We start from the raw sequence: 20,478 nt of genomic DNA on the forward strand, positions 1-20,478 counted from the left end.
TCGTTCCCGATACCCTGTCCTAGGGTACAAAGCAACCCCACTGCTACTCTTTGATTCACACCAAGACTGCTACTCTTTGATTCACACCAAGTCTGTGAGACCTCGCAAAGGCTATACCTGACAACATCACCTAACCCTAACTCCCAGTGGTTCTTCGAGGCGGCTCGGGCCCATTCTCGTTCTAGGCAGCACCCCTGAGTTCTTCACTACTTCTTAACTGTGAGGAGTAGTGGTAGTTAGGTGGTTTGTCCTTCTTGATTGTTGCTCTTTTTCCTTCTTGTCTTGTCTTCATTCAGGCACTATTTGGTGCTCCTACTACTAGCGGTTTCTTCTCTATGTACTTTCCAGTCCCTTAGAACCTCGTGGTCTCTTGTTGGACATTAATAGGTTTATCTTATTTTATCTTATCTGCTTGTGGTTCATCAATGATAATCAATCCGAGAAATCTTATATGGACTACCTTGTACATGATATGTCTTGTTCCTTGCTTTGGCTCTGTTTCCATGCCCTTATGAAAGACCCCTAGTTGCAAAAATCTCAAAACAATTGGCTTAGGATTTTACATTTTCTTCATATGTCACCTACCTTCCTCAATAACCACTATTTTACATTTTGGAATTTAACTACGTCCAATTGTTTCATTCTCGGCCATTTGAGGTTCTTTCATTTTTAGCACTCGCATGTAGCCTTCATTTCTCCCTCTCAAATCCTGAAGCACAGTTCCTCCCCTTCAACAAGAAGGAAAATGAAACCACCTAAGTATTCAATGAAGGGATAGGTTCATGAACTACTAAGTTCACTGGAAGACTATGCATACATGTTGAAGTGCACCTAGAGAAAACCTACTTAGGACTTGGTAAACAAAATAGCCTATAACCCATACTTCCTACCTGTACTATGAAATTTATGAAATGGTAAGCAGAGTTGAGTAGGGGAAGAGGTTTTCCATCATTCTTTTTTTCTGTAAGTTGAGGCATGAAAAAGCATCTTTAATATCTGAAAAAAAGGCAAGTTAAGATTAATTTATATAGATCGTCTTTTACGTCGTAGGCGATTACCAAACTAGAATTTTCAATTACTTGACTTATTTTTCAAATTTTGTACTCTATAGTTTCACCTCATGATAATGAGGTAGAACAAACCAAGCATTGCCTATCCACTGATGCCCAAAGTATTTACCAAGAGAAGGCATATATTTAGAAACAAATGAACAAAAGAATGGCATGAGGCATTGCAAAGGACAAAAGAATGACATGATACATTGTAAAGGACAAAAGAATGGCATGATACATTGTGAAGGACAAAAGAATGACTAGAAAGGAAAATTTAAAATCAGCCAGAAAAAGAATCACTCCAGCACAACTCGCTAGACCTCATTCAAACTTGGCTCCAATCCACGAACATAAAAGGTGTCAAAAATAACCCAGAGAAGGATTACAGTATGTTTAAAAGAGTGTGCCATTGTGAGGGAATCAAAACATTCCATCAAATGAGAACCCCAAGTCACCCATTCATTACATTGCAACATAAAAATATAACATATAAAACTATAAATCAAGAGCTTCTCTACAAAACTCCTGGAATAACAAGCAACAAAAGAAAAAGTTGTGTTCACATGGATCTAAAATTTCAGCAATATGTCATAATCTATTTGAGAAAAAGATGCAATTAAGCATCACAAAGACAACTAAAACAAGAAACTTAGAAAACATAATTCATAAAGTACACAAACACTAATTATACAATCGACTACCAAGATTGTGCCTGCTGCACATCTAATGGTTGACAATTTCTTGAAGAAAACGGGATGTTAGCCACTTCTGCTGGATGAGCAGCCGCAGAAGGCCATATAATCTCCCTGGCCAGAGAGTGAAGTTACTGCTAGAGAAAACTATGATAAATAAATCAACATGAGGGCTTTCATTATTCAAAGACTCATTTTCCAATGATATTTTACATAAAGTTTCTTGAAAAGTGCAATATGATTTTTTATTCCCTTTAAAGGTCCCATCTATTGCCTGTTTTCCTATCTTAATTAAAGAATCATTTAAGAAATCAACCTCCATACCTTCTGCTCAATCCCTCCAATTCAGCCTTCTTCACCTCATCCCTGGGTGGAATCCCGCCATTTATCCATGTCTCCATGCGTTCAGGACTATTACTCACAAGTACTAGTTTGCTCAAGTAGAGGGCCTCGCTGTCTTCAAGCTTGGATGATTGAATTTGTGCTTTCATGATCATCAATGGGTGAAAGAACCACTCAACCACTCGATCATCAGCTCTATCGGACTTTGTCAACTCTGCACCATCAGCTGCAAAAATACAGACTGTGAAGCTCAAGTTCTCAGTACAAAAAAATTGATTCAAAGCTACCCTACTGTACCAATCAATTTGTCTACACAGGGAGTAGAATTCCATACAGAGTAGGAAGTCAAGGGAATCAAAATTCGCAGGGTGAAGAAGAGTCTGTAGAATGCTGTACGCCAAAAGACCAACACTTAGAATTCGAGACTTCCCAGTGGAGATCCACTCCTCAATGTCTGAAAGCCTTATCACACCTCCTTGCACCAGAGCTCTTCCATAAAACTCACAGGAATGAAAAAGTCGATCCCATATCTGCCAAAATTCAGTTTTAAAGATCTTTCAGCACTGAGCTTCTAACCATAAGGTTACAATTTCAGGGATATTGATACTTATTTATGAACCTGCACAGAGTTAAATCGTTGAAATGTCTTCTTCAATGACTTTGTTCGCTCAGGAATGCGTTTATGGGGAACTGAGTTGACTTCCCTAACAGCACTGTCTGTTCTCTGTTTATCAGTTAAGCAGCATTTTTGTGCAGGTCCAGAGGAAGATTTTTTTTTGCGGCGGTACTCAGGCCTGGCTGCCAACAGCATAAAACCAATGTATAAACTCAAACTTGTTTAAGGTTGGTAATGTGTGTTAATTGAATTGTTCATTTGAAAAGGATAGGAATCAGCTTCAACTTACATTATAAGCCGGTCATTCTTTTAGGCATTAAAAAGTAGGCATAAATATGGAGGTGCAGATATTCAAAAGTACCTTGGAAAACAAGATCCTTCCCTCATGTGTAGCAAGTCATTGCTATATTCATCGAACATTGCTATTGCAGACACAATATAGTTTGATCCCAGTTGAATTGAACCTTCCTAAACATTAGACTAGATGATAAATTAGACAGCACAGAATATGGAAAACCATAGATCGTAACAAGAATGGAAAAATAAATTTTAAAATACTGGACTATGATTGACAAGCAATATGAAGTAACAGAAAAATTAGAAAAAGGTGTGTGAGATGAATTGCATGTACCTGATACACGACTACAGCACCATAAAGGCCAATACAAAAACTTGAAAAAAATGCAGCTAAAACAGCTCCAACAACTGCCAATGGCCAAAGAAGGATGGCAAGGCTGGCAAACGGTAAGCAGGCAGTATCATAAAACAGTCCTTCTCTTCCTATAAAATCTTGAACTAATCGGAACCATCCTTTCAAAAGCATGTAAGGAGCCTTCCATATTGCAATCAATGTAATAATTGGCACATCCAAAAGAATTCCCAATAAACCAGCCAATACACAACCTGGCAGTTGTAACAAGCTTCAAACAGTTTACAATGGATGATCAGTGAAGCACATCTACACATATCCCTAAAATAATCTAACAAATAACAGGATGGAATAATAAATAGAGAGAACTTAATCAGAACATTCAGTCATCATTTACTATGTCCAAAGCTCCACTTTCTATTTGCATTGCACCCAATTCAATCTATACTCACAAATACCATTACACACTTTCCATAATGATTCCTGGCACAATTCTTATAGGTTCATTTCTCAGATAAAACAGAAAACACATGGCAGAAATATCCCTCTGAGGGACCCAAACCATTCAATACTAAATCCTCTGAAATAAAGTGATCATAGCTGCATAGGTTATTAGCATTCTCACAAAGAAGGCATTATTCTTCAAAAGGTTAACTATTGTTCTGTAATATTGGAGCATTACAAAGCCAGGGATTAATTCGCTATGAATAATGCAGATGTATGTAATGATTTTGATTCGGTTAAATTCTTTTAGAATTTACTCATTGTTATAATGTAATAAATGAGTCTTAAGAGTTTTGTTTTGTAAATTTGATACTAAAATTTTGTCTTCCTTGAAAAGCAAGATATTCACTCTTGAGGAAGGTTGTTTAACTAACTCCATTATTTTTTAAGAATACACCAATTTGATAAAGATGACCTTTTTTAAAGGTATTGAAATAAATAGAAGAGAAACAAAAATGAAAAAGAAATAAGTAAAATGTTCATCCAGCCTTCTACAATAATGATAAAATCTAAACATTGTTCTTTATATTTTATTTTATCATAATGCTAGATTTTTTAATATTAATTTTGCATTTAAGCTTTTAACTAAATCTAGTGTTATTTTTTTTTGACAATCTCTAATTCTAGGTGAGACGTAAATTAAAGGAAAATAAATGCCAAAAGTGTCGTGAAATGTCAATATGATAGGCCATCAAATCCCAGGCCTAGATAAAATTAGGCAGGATTAGGATTCAACCTCTCTCAAAGCTTTTAAGGAAATTCTTGAATATCAAGAGTGCGCCGCAATTTAATCCAAGGGAAATCAATCGGAGGTATAGACACTTGGATCTTGGTTGGGCACGTACAATTAAATTTATTGAGATGAAACTACCTATACCAAAATCAACATGGAAAACACTATCCATTGAACAAGGCTAGAGATAACCCCTTCCGTATACATTCATAAATTTATTGTGGAAGGGATAAATTTGCATTCATAGTAGATAATTGTCACATCTCCATAGAAGGCAGGGGCAATTGGGAAGAGATAGGAGCACTTATGGGTGGGTTTAAACACTATCACTATGGCACGGAGGGGTCATGTGTAACAATTAATGTGGACAAGTATAAGCAGGTGGGAGCTTTAGTATAGGGTGTAGACATCAAAAAAGTGAGTTGAAAGAGGCTGGTGTGAAAACAAGTACACAGCCCTTAAAGCATAAAGGAGAGAGGGAAGTGTGATAGGAAAAAGGCATACAAGCCCAGAGAGAGAGAGAGAGAGAGAGAGAGAGAGAATTTGATCCTCTCCTCTAATGCATGTCCTTCCAAGTATCTTGTATTCTACATTGATTTCTATGTAGCAACAAGGGAGCCAATATTTCTATCAAGACATTTGTAAATGATGGTTCTTGCTCTTTTGAATCGACGAGAGCATAGAGAAGTTAGACAAAAGACAATGACATAGACAAACCAAGGTGATGTTCATTGCAGATAAAAGGGTCTACCTCTAATGTTCAAAATATTCTAGTACGCATGGATAGAAAATATAACAAACCAATCTTGAATATTCAATAAAATCAATTGATACATAAGGCTTCAAGTTAAGATTATTCACTCTAGCAACAAATAACTATGGTTTCAGTGATCATAGTGTGGTTGCTACATAACTTGCAATAGATGAATGGATGTTGATTCCATTGGTGAAAAATGGGAATGGAAAGCTTGGTTTTCTGATTTAATGGTCAATGCATGCTCGTCCTTATGCAAGAGCCTTGTTCTAAGAAAATTTTCCAAAATTTGAGTGGACCCAAAAAGCATAATCAATTCCTTGTACACAGCTAATGAACACGAACAGCAACAGTACTCCTTTATTCACATATGCCAACAGGTTACATGCAAAGCCAAAAATAATGCATATAGATAAAAGAACAGAATAGCAGATAGGAATAGCAAAACTATATTCGCATATGCCAAGATATTACATTATGCTTATGATGCTATATCATCCGATGATTACAATGATCCCGAAGGGGGATATAAATACTATCCGAGGAACCTTCCCGAAGGTATCCGTCGGCAACATACATGTCGGCTACAATAATAGAACCTTCTCGATACATGTCGGCCTGATGGCATACATCCCATTACATTGACGGGTACATCCCGATACACCGTCGGGAACCTCCCGATACACCGTCCGGAATATCCTGATGACATTCCTAGCCAAGAACATGAAGATGGTAATGGCCATGGCTATGGATGTGAGCTACTAATGATGTTCCATATAGAGACTAGAGACGTTTCCAAGAGCAATTGCAAATATCATGAAAATACCATTGCCCATACTCTGTAATTTTTCAATCACACTCATTGACCCATGTTCGTACTGCCTCACTCGAACTCATCTCTCATGAGAATGAATGGAACGCTTAGCACTCACTGAATCTAGGTGATGCTCACAAAGGTGAAGCACCAAGACTTCCAAGTAAGTCTCCCATCCCAATACTACTCTAGATCAAGCGCACTTAACCATAGAGTTTCCTCTGAGGTTAAATTCACTTTCCTTGCAACCCCATTTGCAAACCTTCAGCACGTGTTGTGCTTTATTAACCATTCATTATAAAGCCCTTTAAGCTCAGCAATTGATAACAAGGAGATATTTTCCACAGCAAGTTAAATTGCAATATTGCTATCAAGATTCAAATGTGTAGTTTGACTCATTGACCCATGTTTCATTAGTCAATGAATAGTTCATAAGGCACAACACTTGTTGCAGGTTTTGCAAATGGGGTTGCAAACAAAGTGGTTTAACCTTGGAGGAAACTTTGTGATTAAGTGTGCTTGAGCTGATATAGTACTAGGATGGGTAACCTCCTTAGAAGTCGTTGTGCTTCACCTTTATGAGCATCACCTAAATGCAATGAATGTAAGTATTCCATTCATTCTCGTGAGAGATAGGTTTTAATGAACCACTACTCATGAAACATGGGTCAATAAATTGACTCAAAAACTGCACAATTGAATTCTGAGAGCTATATCACTATTATCAAATTGTTTGACTGAATGAGCGGAACTCGTAAAAGAAAATAAGATTTCAAAGTAAATCCCTACGTTCTAATCTCAAGGTTCATGATATAGTTAATATTAGGGAAAATAAAAGACAATGTTAACTGCGAATCTCACCCTACCCCTAGGTGACTTCCCAGAGGACACCTCTCAAAGCTGAAGGTTAACCCAAGAAAGGATTTTATATCAATTCAAAATATCTAAAAAATGGTTATCATTTTAGCCTTGCTACTTAGTGCAATAATGTTCTATCGCATCATAGAAGCCCAAACAAGCTAACAAACATGTTTGGAAAATATTGCTCCATAATTTCATAATAATATGCAGCTTATAGAGAAAACACATAATTATAACATCAGTAACTTTCAAAAGTTTCCATAGTGAGGGAGAAAAACTGAGTCTGCAAATTGGCACAAGATTCTGGCTTGCCTGTGCTTAAGTGGACGTGTGGGTTTGGCGGTGCGATCCCCAAAGAGACTTTCTTTTAGGGATTTGCACCATGTGTGTCTATGTCCTTTTTGTTTTTCCTTTTTCCTTTCATTTTCAACTTGATTTTAATGCACTCATGTGGCCTCTCTGTTTACCGTACAGGTAAAGAAAATGAACGCATACAGACAATGAATACGAACAACAGAATTATATTCGCAATAGTAGATGAATGATGCTTTACAATGATCCCAGACAGGATATAAATACTACCGCCGAACCTTCCCGAAGGAGTCCGTCGACCACAACATTACATCTGCTACAAACTATTTACTGACGACGTCGGCTACAGAATACAGAAACACTGCCGGACATCACCCCGTCGGCTACAGAATACAGAAACACCGTCCGACATCATTCCGTCGGCTACAGAATACAAAAACATTGCCGGAACCATCCAGTCAGCTAACACCATCCCCCCCAAAAAAATACTCATCTCCTGACGACTAACAAAATTAGGAAACAACTTACAGACCACAGAAGAAATACTAGAGAGAAGGGGGCGTCCCAGAAGTGTGCTGCTGGCGACGTAACTCATACACCTGCTCTGTCTTGATGCGGAGATCTGTCTGAATCTGAGAATTAACTTCGAAGGCCTCCTTTAGAAGAAGTGCCGCATCCATGGCCTGCGTCTGAGCGAACTGCATCTCATGCTTAGCCGCATCCTTATCTCGAACCACTGCCTCCATACCTTGCTTAGCCACATCTCTCTCCTGCACCGCTACTGCCAAATCTGCCAGTAGTGCTGCCCACTCTGTGGCCCATGCTGCCTGTTGGTCGGCCAAGTCGACAACTAGCTTCTGTCTAGCCTCAGTCTCAACTGCCAATGATCTCTCTGCTGTAACCCTGCCCACCTCCGCACGCCGACGACCATAGTAAACATCTTTGTATAGTCCCACAATCTCATGTGCCAACTTCATCATAGGGGTGTCACTGGGTCCCAACTCTGGCTCAGTGGCCCAATCTGCCAACATCTCAGTTGTCTCTATCGCCGGCCAGCCCCTTTCTACAAAGCAAGTCTGAAATCGCCGAGGACAAATCCCACAGATATACGCTCTGGTCAAGTGCCACTCCCTCCGCCGAGTCAGGGCCTGAATTGCCACATCGTGTCCCTTCTTCAATGCAGACTTCATAGTCCTAAGGTAATCCCGGCACCTGTCCTCATCCGACCCATAGTCCTCCTTTACGAAGGCCTCCAACGACCATTCCACCTCACTGTTTTCCTCCTCATCAGCGGGAGTCATGCCCACATCCGGTGTTGCCTTCTCTGCTGTTGGCGCAACCACGGCATGTGGCATTCCCTCCTCCTGGAGCTGAGGCTCTGGTACTGTTGGTGATGTTCCTGAATGCCTAGGAGATTGAATGGATGGACCCTGCTTCGCCGGAGTGAGTTGAAACTGCTGCCTCAGAAACTCACTAGCTCTATCCATCACCTCCGGTTGATCGAACTGCGCAAGCTTCATGTTCTTCTCCGGTACTGGTTGGGCTGACTCGCCCTCTGCTAAAAAAGATGATGAAACAGTGACCACTGCATCACAATCAATGACCTCCAACCGAACCTGCGGCTCAGACTCTGGCGGTGGCAACTGTGCTCTTGGTGGGACTGAGACGGTGACATTTGTTGGTACAACTGGAATCACCTCCGCTACAGCCGTCTGTAATGACTCGGTGACTGTCCGTGGGACAACATCCGTCACTGCCTATGGGACCACCTCCGTCACTGTCCGTGGGACATCTGCCTCTGCTGGAGGAGTCATAAGGACCGGGGTACAACGCTGACCAAACGCTGGAATGACTGTCGAAAAGGTAGTCAAGTGCGTCGAAGTTGACAGCTGAGGAGGGGTAAAGAATGTGGGCCCACTACCCGCTGCCTCACCATCAGCTTTCACCAAAGTGCTCACCTCTTCTTCCACGGACTCAGCCTCGTCACTCATCGAAGTGCCCTCCCATCCGCTATCTGTCTCCCCGGAAGCAGCCAATCCGCGGAGTACTTTCTTGTGACCCGATGCTGATCCTCCGGTATCTAAATGTCGCCAGTAGAATACGGGAGGCTCCCCGTCTGCCAACTTGCCCCTTGGAGGAGCCTCAAAGCCATCCATTGGAATTTGACTAGCTGTAGCCTCTAGAAACAACCCGATGGCATGGTGCGGCATAAAAAATGTTCGGTGCTAAAGCGTCATAAATTCCTCCATCCTGTTGGCAAGTACTGAGGCCCAATCATAAACCACTCCTTGCATGATACCATTCACAAAGACAATCTACGGCAATGCGATATCTGAGGCTCGGGTGGCGCTTGTCAACCTGCTCTTGATGACGTCCATGATACAACGCCAATGACCCTCCCGAATAAAGTCTCTGCGAAGCCCTCTGCACTTTGTCCCCTGGACCGCTGTCTCCCTTTCCACAGGTGTAAGGTCCCTGCACACTAGATCTATCCAATGCTCCTTTCGTTCCCGTGACAGTTTATGATTCTTGATTTCCACTTTCCTCCCATTGGGGCCAGGGATGCCGAAAACCCTAGTGAAATCCCTAGGTTTAAAAGATACTGTCATCTGATGCTGCTTGTACAGGAATGTACTCGTTCTGCTCGGAGCGTTATATGTCTTTATCATGGTGCGTAAAACTGATTCGACCAACCGGATAGAAAAGATGGGAAGCTGAATAGCCCAATGTACCTGTGCCCGCATCAAAATCTGTTTAATTTGGTCTGCCTAAGGGATCTCCTGCCACCACTTCTGGCATTCGCTTCCACTAAGACTCTCAAACTGGACGGTGAGATAAGTGAGTTCCTCCTTGGTCTTCTGTTTCTTGCTACTGGAACCGAAAGGGCTTGCAACTCAAATTCCCGATGCCAAAACTCTTGAATTCTTCTCCATACTAGCTGCCAACTGACTCTTCCACGGCTTCCGCTTGCCCGCGTGTAATTGCCAGAACCTCCTCTACATTTGTGCCGACAGCGATCAAGTTTACTCCAGACTTTGGACACTTGGAATCTTCGTGATCGCCGAGTCCGCACCATCTGCATAATAATTTTGGTGTGTTTGCCGCTGTACAATCCCACGCAAAATGACCTCACAAATTACATGCTCGGCATTGAACAATCAGTCGTCTGTTTGCATCATACTCGGTTCGACTTCGGCTCCCATTATTATTGTTATTGTTTGCATTGTTGTTATTTTGCCCTCTGTTATTATTCTTATATCCTCCGGATGTAGCACCGGCGGTATTCGTGTTTTCGCTACTACCCGACGGGAAAGCCTCCTGTGTGAGAAACACTTGCGGAGATCCTCTTATCTTCATGTTAAAAGGGCACTCCTTTGTCGAATGGCCCATGATCTGACAAATGTCACAGAATTGGTTCTTTGGACACGATCCTTTAGTATGCCCGTCTGTCTTACACTCCGTGCACCACAGCTCACTTCCTTTTGGCTCCTTCTGCATATTTTTAAACTCCATCATGCGAACCATATCCTTCTGTAGGACCCAAACTTTCTTGCTGCTGCCTTCATCGTCGCTGCTATCATCTCCGGCATGCTTGTCATCATCAAGATCAGATGAGCTAGTTTTCTTCTTCTTTGTCTTCTGTTCACTTTCGAGATCGAGTGCTCTGTTATACGCATCCACATATGACGACGGTGGCACAATTTTCATTTTCCTCCGCAATTCCGATCGTAGGCCGTCCACGAACCATCTTTTCTGCAATCCGTCCGTCGGCTTGCTTTCCATTTTGTTTATTAAGTCTTTTAATCTCCTAGCATAGACACGGACAATTTCGTGCTTCCCCTACTTGGTATTAAAAATTTCCGCTACGATTTCATTATCATCCCGCAAGAGTTTAAATTCCGCCAAGAACTCTTTTTTAATGTTATCCCAGGTATTCAGCTTTTGTGGATCGATATCCGAAAACCAATCAATCGCCACACCCCGTAGGGTTGCCAGAAATTGCCTCATCCAGTCATCTTCATCAGTTATGCCATTTGCCCTCCAGATCGTTTCACATGATTTTGCAATGTCGAATGGGATCGGCCGTACCATCGCCATTGAACTTCGGCAGTTTCTCTTTTGGTCCCGCCATCACAATTGGTTTCTGTAAACAGGCGTTGCTCAGTCCTACAACACTAGCGCTCTTCACTCCCACACCGACGATCTGTACTCCCACACCGGCAGTCTGCACTCTCACACCGACAGTCTATACTCCCACACCGGCAGACTGGTCTCCCACACCGGCAAAAAGGTCTCCCACACCAGAGGTCTACACTCCCACACCGGCGGACTGCTCTCCCACACTGGAGGTCTGCACTCCCACACCGGCGCACTGGTCTCCCACACCGGAGGTCTGCACTCCCACGCCGGCGGACTGGTCTCCCACACTGGAGGTCTGCACTCCCACGCCGGCGGTCTGCACTCCCACACCGTTGGACTGGTCTCCCACACTAGCGGACTACTCTCCCACACCGGCGGACTGCTCGGAGGTCTCGACAGCTACAAACCTTGGTGAAGAAGAAGGATCTTCTAAAGTTGTTTCCCATGAAAGTCTGTCCCGGACGAAGAGGTCACTCCATGCTCATGCTCCCTCGGCACTGCGAGCCGTGCGAGTTGATGCTCTTCCATCTGAATTTTCTTCCCTCGGCGAACACAAATTCAAGAACTCCTCCCGTGCTTCTTCCACCAATTCCACCCGCTGCCGAGCCTCCTCCAACAATTCCTCCGCGCTTCGGTTTCCGTCGGCAATCTTCTGAAATCTCCGTCAGCGTTCGACTTGCTGTGCTAGAATTAAATTCTCTTGCGCAATACGGATTCCATCTTTTCCCTTTGTCTTATTTCGATCCTTGTTAAGCTGATTTGGCATTAATCTTCATTCCTCCCACCTTCCAGATTCATAAGGCAACGGCGCCAAATGTTTACCATACAGGTAAAGAAAATGAACGCATACAGACAATGAATACGAACAGCAGAATTATATTCACAATAGTAGATGAATGATGCTTTACAATGATCCCAGACGAGATATAAATACTACCGCCGAACCTTCCCAAAGGAGTCCGTTGGCCACAACATTACATCCACTACAAACTATTTACTGACGACGTCGGCTACAGAATACAAAAACACCGCCAGACATCATCCCGTCAGCAACAGAATACAGAAACACCGCCGGACATCATTCCGTCGGCTACAGAATACAAAAACACCGCCGGAACCATCCAGTCGGCTAACACTCTCTTTCTTCTTTCCTTTATTCTTGCTCTTTGGTAGTTTCTTTCTCCCCGCCTTTGTACTTGTTTCAAGCTATCATTGGAGACCGGCCATTTAGGTTGTTTTCCATTTATGTGAAATAAGTTAGATGGCCATGGAGAACCCTAGAGGCACCCAGAAGAATACGATTGATGAGACAACCACTGTTAATACAGAGAACAATGACATAAATAATGATAAATGCTTGGAACCGACGAGTGGGAATGATTAAAAAAATCTTCAAACTCTTATGAGCAACCAGTCGCAGAAAAAGTTTTGCATTCAAGAGATAAACCATCATATAAGGCAGTTCTTACAGAGGACTCTGAAACTGTTTGTCCGCTCTTCGCTCTTAACAAAGTTTTGATGGAAAATTTGTGGTGACAGCAATGGAAGGCAGGGGAATATTGGGGGGAGCCTCCCAAAGGAAGTGGAGACTGTGGCAGAGTCGCCCATGCAAAAGCCGAAGAAGGAGGAGATGGTAAGGTCCCTCCTGATGCCTATAAATCTCTTCACCTTTCCCCAAATGAAGATATGAGGACTGCCATTAGAAATGAGAGAACAAGATCAAAAAATTGTTTCTATTTTCTTTGCTGCTATTTATTCCGATTTTTTACCTTAAAGAAGATTTTTTGACAAATGGCTTAATAATGTATGGGGTTCAAAATAAGGCATTCAAATTAGTTTTTGTAGAATGCTTCCGAAAGGTTTCTTTGTTATATTTTTTATAAATCAAGCCATGCAGGAGAATGTTTTGAAAGAACCTTTTGGAATGTGGGTAAAACCACTTTTAGGGCCCTCCCCTAGTCTGCTGATGGCAAATTTGAACAAGTCATGGCTAGGTCCCCTCCTCACTGGCTAGAGATTAAAAATTTCCAACCCGAGTTGTGGCCTTTTCTACCTCATATGCAAAAGAAGTTGGATCCGTTCTGCAAGTCGAGGAATCTAAGATTACCCTTCGACACCTTAATGCCAGGGTTCTCCTAGCCTTATCCCCTAAAGTGGATGTGCCTAAAAGGCTGGTGTTAAAGCTTGAAAAAATCTTTTTTTGAATGGAAACTTGACCTTTGAGGCAACCTTAATGCTTGTTTCTTTTGCAAGAATAATGGTCATAGTAAGAAGAATTGCCCTAATCTCAGCCCTTCTTCTGTCAATGCTAAGCCTTTTGATTGTAGTACCATTATCGTTGATCCTCCTGTTGAGTGCTCTAGTCCTGTTCCTACTGAGTGCTCTAGTACCCCTATGATTCAACCACCTTGTCAATCTAGCCCTGATATTCCTACCAACAATGCTTTTATTTCGCTCTCTAATCCTTTGTTTGAAGAAGATTATGAAGTCATTTCTCCCTCTGATAATGTTAATGCAGAGCCTAATAAATGGATTAATAATCAATGGTCGGCTCCCAAGAATACCCCCATCAATTTAGGTAGGAAAAATGCCCAACAGTTGGCTTTCAAATCTATTGATGACAAAGCAGCAAGGATGAATAAGGAAACAAAAACATCTATTGTACCTTCTAAGCATAGCAATCTTACTAAAGATCTGATTATTGTGAAGGGAAATGATAAATTGAAGGAACCTGTTAAAAATGTTCATCAAGTTAATTCTCAAAACATTGGGGATGATATTGAAATAGCTGAGGCCCTTCAAGAAGAAGATGATAAGAATTGAGAGAAGGATAATGATTCCAACAGTGAATGTGACACTGAATTGAATAAGGCTGAAGATCTAAACATGAACACAGACAATTCTAATGATGAAGGCTTTACTATAGTTGGGGCAAAAAAGAAAGAGAAGAAAAGGAAAATGTTGGATAGGAACTCACTATCTAAGAACAACAGCATGAATAGCAAGGCCAAACAAACCCTGAGTGCTTTAATAGACTTTGCGGTGTTCCTAAACCCCCAAACAAACCCTGATGATTAAATTTGCAAGTTGGAATGTCAGGGGTTTAGAAATGCCTAACAGAAAGTATGTAGTTAGGGATTGGAGAAATAAGTTACAGCACATTGATTTTGTGTTTTTACAAGAGATCAAAGTGGTTGGATATCATGCCTATACTATTATGAAATTTAGTTGGAATGAAACTAAGCACTTTTATTCTTCTCATGAGAATGGTAAAGGGGGTATGGGCATCCTGTGTCACCCTAAATGGGAAGAACTCATTCTGGATCATGGATTCTCCACTTGCAACAAGGCAATTTGGTTAACTTTATCCTTACAAGGAAAACTTGTTGGTATTTGTAATATTTATGCTGCCAATGATTATCAGGACAAAGAAAAACTTTGGGATTGAATGGCCATGACCTTACCTAAGGTCCACTAGATCATTGCAGGGGATTTTAATATGGTTGAGTATGGAGAAGACAAATTAGGAGGTGTTAAAAACTCATGGAAAGGCAATGAGTCCTTCAGCTTCTGGAACAAGGCTAAGAGAAGGCTCAATCTAAATAACCCTATTGATAATAGGAAAAGCTTCTTCTCTGATATATGGTATACTTGGACTAATAACCAGGCTGGCAGAAACAAGGTTTAATGTAGGCTTGATAGAGTCTATGCAAATACCTCTCTTTTTTCTTTCCCCTCTAGTCTTGGAATCTCTCCCATTCAAGTGTCCCCAACATCTATATCAGATCATTTCCCTATTTGTTTGGCAGTGGATATGGAAAGTTTGAGTAAGAATGGCTCTGACATTAGACCAAAACGTCCCTTCAAGTTAAATATTTCCCTTCTCAATGACTCTGAAACCTCTGAAGCTATTCAAATGGTACTCATATATCCAGATTGTGTAATAAGAATATAAGCTTCTGTAAAGTTCCAAAACAATACTCTTAAGATTTTTCACCGTAGTTGCTCAAATTTTTATGCAACTCTTAACATTATTACTTGCAGAGTAAAATTGGTATAATAAAGTGTCTGAATTATACAGACCAATATATAACAGTATCTTTGTCCTGAATTATTTCAGACAAGTATCAGATTATTAAAATTGTTTCTTATTAACCCTTTAATTCTGAACCATTGACCAATCAGCTATTCAACAATTGCACAGAATTGGAACATGAGTTTATTGGACACTGTAGTTATGAATAACATTTGCCAGTTAAATATATAAATGAACATGCACCTGTTAATGCCGTAGGAATTGATTTGAGGGTATCCACAACCAGATGTAGTCTGTCACATCAAAATCTATGCCTGGCACTTATTTTTTTCAATGATTCTCGGTTCCCTTGGCTGATTTTGAAACCTTTGCCTGACACTTGCTTTCAATGATTCTAGGTTCCCTTGGCTGACGTTGAAACCTTTGTCTGACACTAGTTTTCAATGACTCTCGGTTCTTTTGGCTTTGCAGTTCCTTTCGCTTTGCGGTTACCATGTTAGTTTAGATACTAACATTCCTTATTCTCATTTCATGCCTTCCCTTCAAGATGTACTGTCCTGTTCATTAACGCATCACAATCTTGAATTGATATCAGACGTTCTGCTTGAACAATACGTATCTAGTGGTTATCATGATCATACTTGTTCAACGATACCCGTCTGGCTACAATATATTTATGTCTTCCTTTCCACGTCCACAATATATCAAGGTAATGATTGTGTTTTTTCCTCCAACGGTGGTTTATCGAACTCCAATCTTCTTCCCAAACATCATTGACAAAATATGCAAGTTTGTCGTTACGGCTTCCAAATCCACTAGGCCAATAGAGCATTGACGAAAGGAGAATGAAATCTTCAATCTCTATTCAAATTCGAACATTCACCATCTTCTCCCTTGAAAAGCATTTGCTTCCTCTAACCAACAGAAATCAGGTATTGATTCTCGTAAGATGTCAACCGATTTGGTTGAATTAATATAAGTTATTATAAAACAAACTTGGTGTTGATTCCCGTAAGCTGTCAACCGATTTGGTTGAATTAATATAAGTTTATTATAAAATAAACTTGGTGTTGATTCCCGTAAGCTGTCAACTGATTTGGTTGAATTAATATAAGTTTATTATAAAATAAACTTAGTTTTATTGAATACTTTACCAAAAAAACTTAATATTAAAGCTTAATATTAATTAATTTATATTAGTTCAATAATTCGAAATAAATATAAAATAATTAATATTGAAATATTAATTTTGCCTTAATGACTTTCAAAGGGAAAGTTCTCCTGGAAGAACATTAGAAATCACCCCTTTCTCATATTGCTTGCCCACAAGCAATTGCAGATTAGGATGTTGTAATACTTGTTCGCTTTCCCATGTAGCATCATCTATTGGTAGATTTTTCCATTAAATTAGGTATTTTGTGATCGATCGGTTATGCAAGTGTTTTTCATGTGTGTCCAGAATTCTTTCAGGAATAATTTCCAATGTCCCTTTTGAGTTCAAAGGTGGTAAATCCTCTGTCACATTGACTTGGCTGCCGAGTGCTCGCCTGAGGCAAGAAACATGAAAAATGTTATGGATACGGTTGTCTTCTAGTAAACCCAACTCATAAGTAAATGCACCAATTTTGTGGACAATAGGATAAGGGCCATAGAAGCAAGGTTTTAAAATATCTTGACATTTGTCGTCGGTAGAAATTGTGTATCGGCATTTAAGCACAGCTTGTAAGTAGTCATTAGGTAGGCAATTTAGATTATTTTCTCTATACTGCAAATTCTTGTTGGAGTTCTCTGTTGTTCGTCATTTCGGAAGTGAAAGACCTTCCCTATTTGGTTAATCCAGTTTTGGTGGGATCTAACCCTCACCCTATTTCGTTGCCTGTAATACTTCGCTCTGATCTGGCAAATCAGAGCATCATCTTTCGACATATATTAATTGAAGGTTGTTTGTGTTTAAATCTCCATTCTTGTTTGGATTTATTTCATGAATTCGAATCTATAAGTTTTTGGTTGCAAGACTTAGTTTTCCCTCCGATCTGCACACCATTTGTCATCGTGGCTTAGCACAAATCGTCGTACATCTGCCCATCACCATTCCGTACGGCCATCTCCTTGTCTCCACCATACGACAGTCATTCTACTCACTCCCAATAATTGTATGACCCTCTCTAGCAACCGTACGGCCCTCTCTAGCCTGCGTATGGCCCACTCCTTCCTACTGTACAGCCCTATACCGTATGTCCAACCCCATACCCCTCTATCATACGGCTCACACTCCCTTGGAACTCACTGTACGACCATCACCCAACTACATTCCGTACGGCATCTAGAGCTCAACGTATGGACTTCCCATACACCATACGGCCTCTGTCTCTCCCCTCCCAACTTGGTGTGGCACATGTACAGACCTTCCTGCATTGTATGGCCATTTCAATTTTTGTCTCCCTCGATCTGAAATCTAAGTTGCAAATTGGTCAAATCCCCACGTGGAGGGAACATAGGGGAACAGGACATCATATCCTAAAGTTTTAGGATCTAGTTCCTGATTTGAATCTATGTTTTCCTTATCTTCACTATCTAATACTACTTCAATGTAATGAATTTTTCCTTTTCCCAAACATCTATGACCTGGTAACCATGATTCTTTACAATTGAAGCACAATTTTTTTCTTCTAAGTTCATCACGTGCCTCCTTTTCTAATTTGTTTCTAGGTGGTGTGTTGTTTGTAAAAGGTTTTTTATCAAAATCCGGCTTAAAGGGTGGCCCTTTGTTAAATATCTTTCCTTTAAAAGGGGGTTCTAGTTCTTTGGCCGTTTTTATGGTTCACTACAAGGAAGGAGGATTTAAAGACTTAACCCACCCTATGATACTATCAGATAATCCATCTATAAATATCATTGTTTTCTGCCTCTCAATGATTTCTGTTACTAATACTACTAGTTTTTCAAATTTAGAAATATATTGATCTACCGTACCTATTTGTCTAAGCAGAGTCAAATCTTTGAGATGGAGTTCAATATCCTTTGAATCAAACCTATCAATAAGCCTTTCTGTGAAAAGAGCATAAGTGTTAATCTAGTTATGTCCAAATGTAAGCTATGCATGATGCCACCATTCGTGGGCAATTCCCTCTGAATGTAAGGTTGCATATTTAATGGCTTCATCCTCCATCACTGGGTTTAATTGTAAATATGTGTCAAGTTTTTGCACCCAAGCTCTAGCAATGGTTTTACCTAACCCATCAAAATAAGGAAGGGACATTTTACCAATCTTCCTTTGTAATTCATTATTGTACCCCCTTTACTTATTCTTATGTTTCATCCTGACATCCAAATATTCTCTAAAAGTCATTGAGGATCTGAATTCATCACCTGCTTATATCCAATCCTGGTATGGTTCCTCTTGTAGTTCTCTAATGGAAGGCACTCTTTCAGGCTGCAAATTTCTAGAAGTGAAGGTTGGCATGAAGGGTCTTGCTAAACTTGAACTTTCGGGTTGTCCATTTACTGATTGGTTCTCTGTTCACCTATTCCCCTTACATTATTCTGATTCTGATTCCTATTATTGTTCATGAATTGTGCCATCAAATTTGCCATACGGTTTACATTGTTTTGCATATCTTGTTGGCTCCTGAGTAACGCAGTTATGAGATCCCTAGTATCATCTGTGTCTCCCACATTGTTTCCAAAAATTATTTCCTCGTCTGACTCAATATGACTATCTTCAATATCGACGGGTATAGAGGAACTAGATGATTCTAACAATCTGTGTTGTCTAACCCTGGTATTATGGAAATTATAATTTCCTTTTGGCATATGTGCTTTTGTACCCACAAGCTGCTAGGACTAAAAGCTCTAATACCATGTGAAGTTCCAGAATGATACACTCAAGATTTTTCACCATAGCTACTCAATTTTTTATGCAACTCGTAATGTTATTACTTGCAGAGTAAAATTGGCATAATAAAGTGTTTGAATTATACAGACCAATATATAACACTATCTCTATCCTGAATTATTTCAGACAAGTATCAGATTATAAAATTGTTTCTTATTAACCCTTTAATTCGCAACCATTGACCAATCGGCTATTCAATAACTGCACAAAAGGAACATGAGTTTATTGGACACTGTAGTTATGAATAACATTTGCCAGTTAAATATATAAATGAACATGCACCCATTAATGACATAGGAATTGATTTGAGGGTATCCACAACTAGATGTAGTCTGTGACATTGAAAGCTATGCCTAGCACTTATTTTTTTCAATGATTCTCGGTTCCCTTGGCTAATGTTGAAACCTTTGCCTAACACTTGTTTTCAATGATTCTTGGTTTCTTTGGTTGACGTTGAAACCTTTGTCTGACACTAGTTTCCAATGACTCTCGGTTCCTTTGGCTTTGCGGTTACCATGGTAGTTTAGATACTAAGATTGCTGATTCTCACTCCATGCTTTCCCTTCAAGATATACTGTCCTATTCATGATCACATCACAATCTTGAATTGATATCAGACGTTCTGCTTGAAAAATATATCCATTGGTTATCATGATCATACTTGTTCAAGGATACATGTCTGGCTACAATATATTTTTGCCTTCCTTTCCATGTCCGCAATATATCAAGGTAATGATCTTCCTCCAACAGTAGTTTATCGAACTTCGGTCTTCTTCCCAAACATCACCGATAAAATATGTAAGTTTGTCGTTACGGCTTCTGACTCCACTATGCCAATAAAGTATTGACGAAAGGAGAATGAAATCTTCAATCTCTATTCAAATTCAAACATTCACCATTTTTTCCCTTGAAAAGCATTTGCTTCCTCTATTTAACCAATGGAAATTAGGTGTTGATTCCCGTAAGTTGTCAACCGATTTGGTTGAATTAATATAAGTTTATTATAAAATAAACTTGGTGTTGATTCTCGTAAGCTGCCAACCGATTTGGTTGAATTAATATAAGTTTATTATAAAAT

General features: G+C 40.2%; 1 protein-coding gene across 1 annotated transcript in view; it reads right to left on the reverse strand.

Moving 5' to 3' along the window:
• The window catches only part of LOC149580160 (putative membrane protein At3g27390), an 84,791-nt gene that overhangs the window by 55,821 nt on the left and 8,492 nt on the right, over positions 1-20,478 (reverse strand). Inside the window, exons 5-9 of the mRNA XM_089812971.1 lie at positions 3,334-3,622; positions 3,064-3,170; positions 2,706-2,880; positions 2,421-2,616; positions 2,069-2,312 (exon numbers count right to left, since the gene is read on the reverse strand). Of these exons, the coding sequence (XP_089669097.1) occupies positions 2,069-2,312; positions 2,421-2,616; positions 2,706-2,880; positions 3,064-3,170; positions 3,334-3,622 (1,011 nt within the window). The remainder of the gene's footprint in view (positions 1-2,068; positions 2,313-2,420; positions 2,617-2,705; positions 2,881-3,063; positions 3,171-3,333; positions 3,623-20,478) is intronic.

This window comes from Cupressus sempervirens, chromosome 1 (genome assembly GCF_028749045.1).
Source record: "Cupressus sempervirens isolate cs-2001-9-10 chromosome 1, ASM2874904v1, whole genome shotgun sequence".
NCBI classification, from domain to species: domain Eukaryota; kingdom Viridiplantae; phylum Streptophyta; class Pinopsida; order Cupressales; family Cupressaceae; genus Cupressus; species Cupressus sempervirens.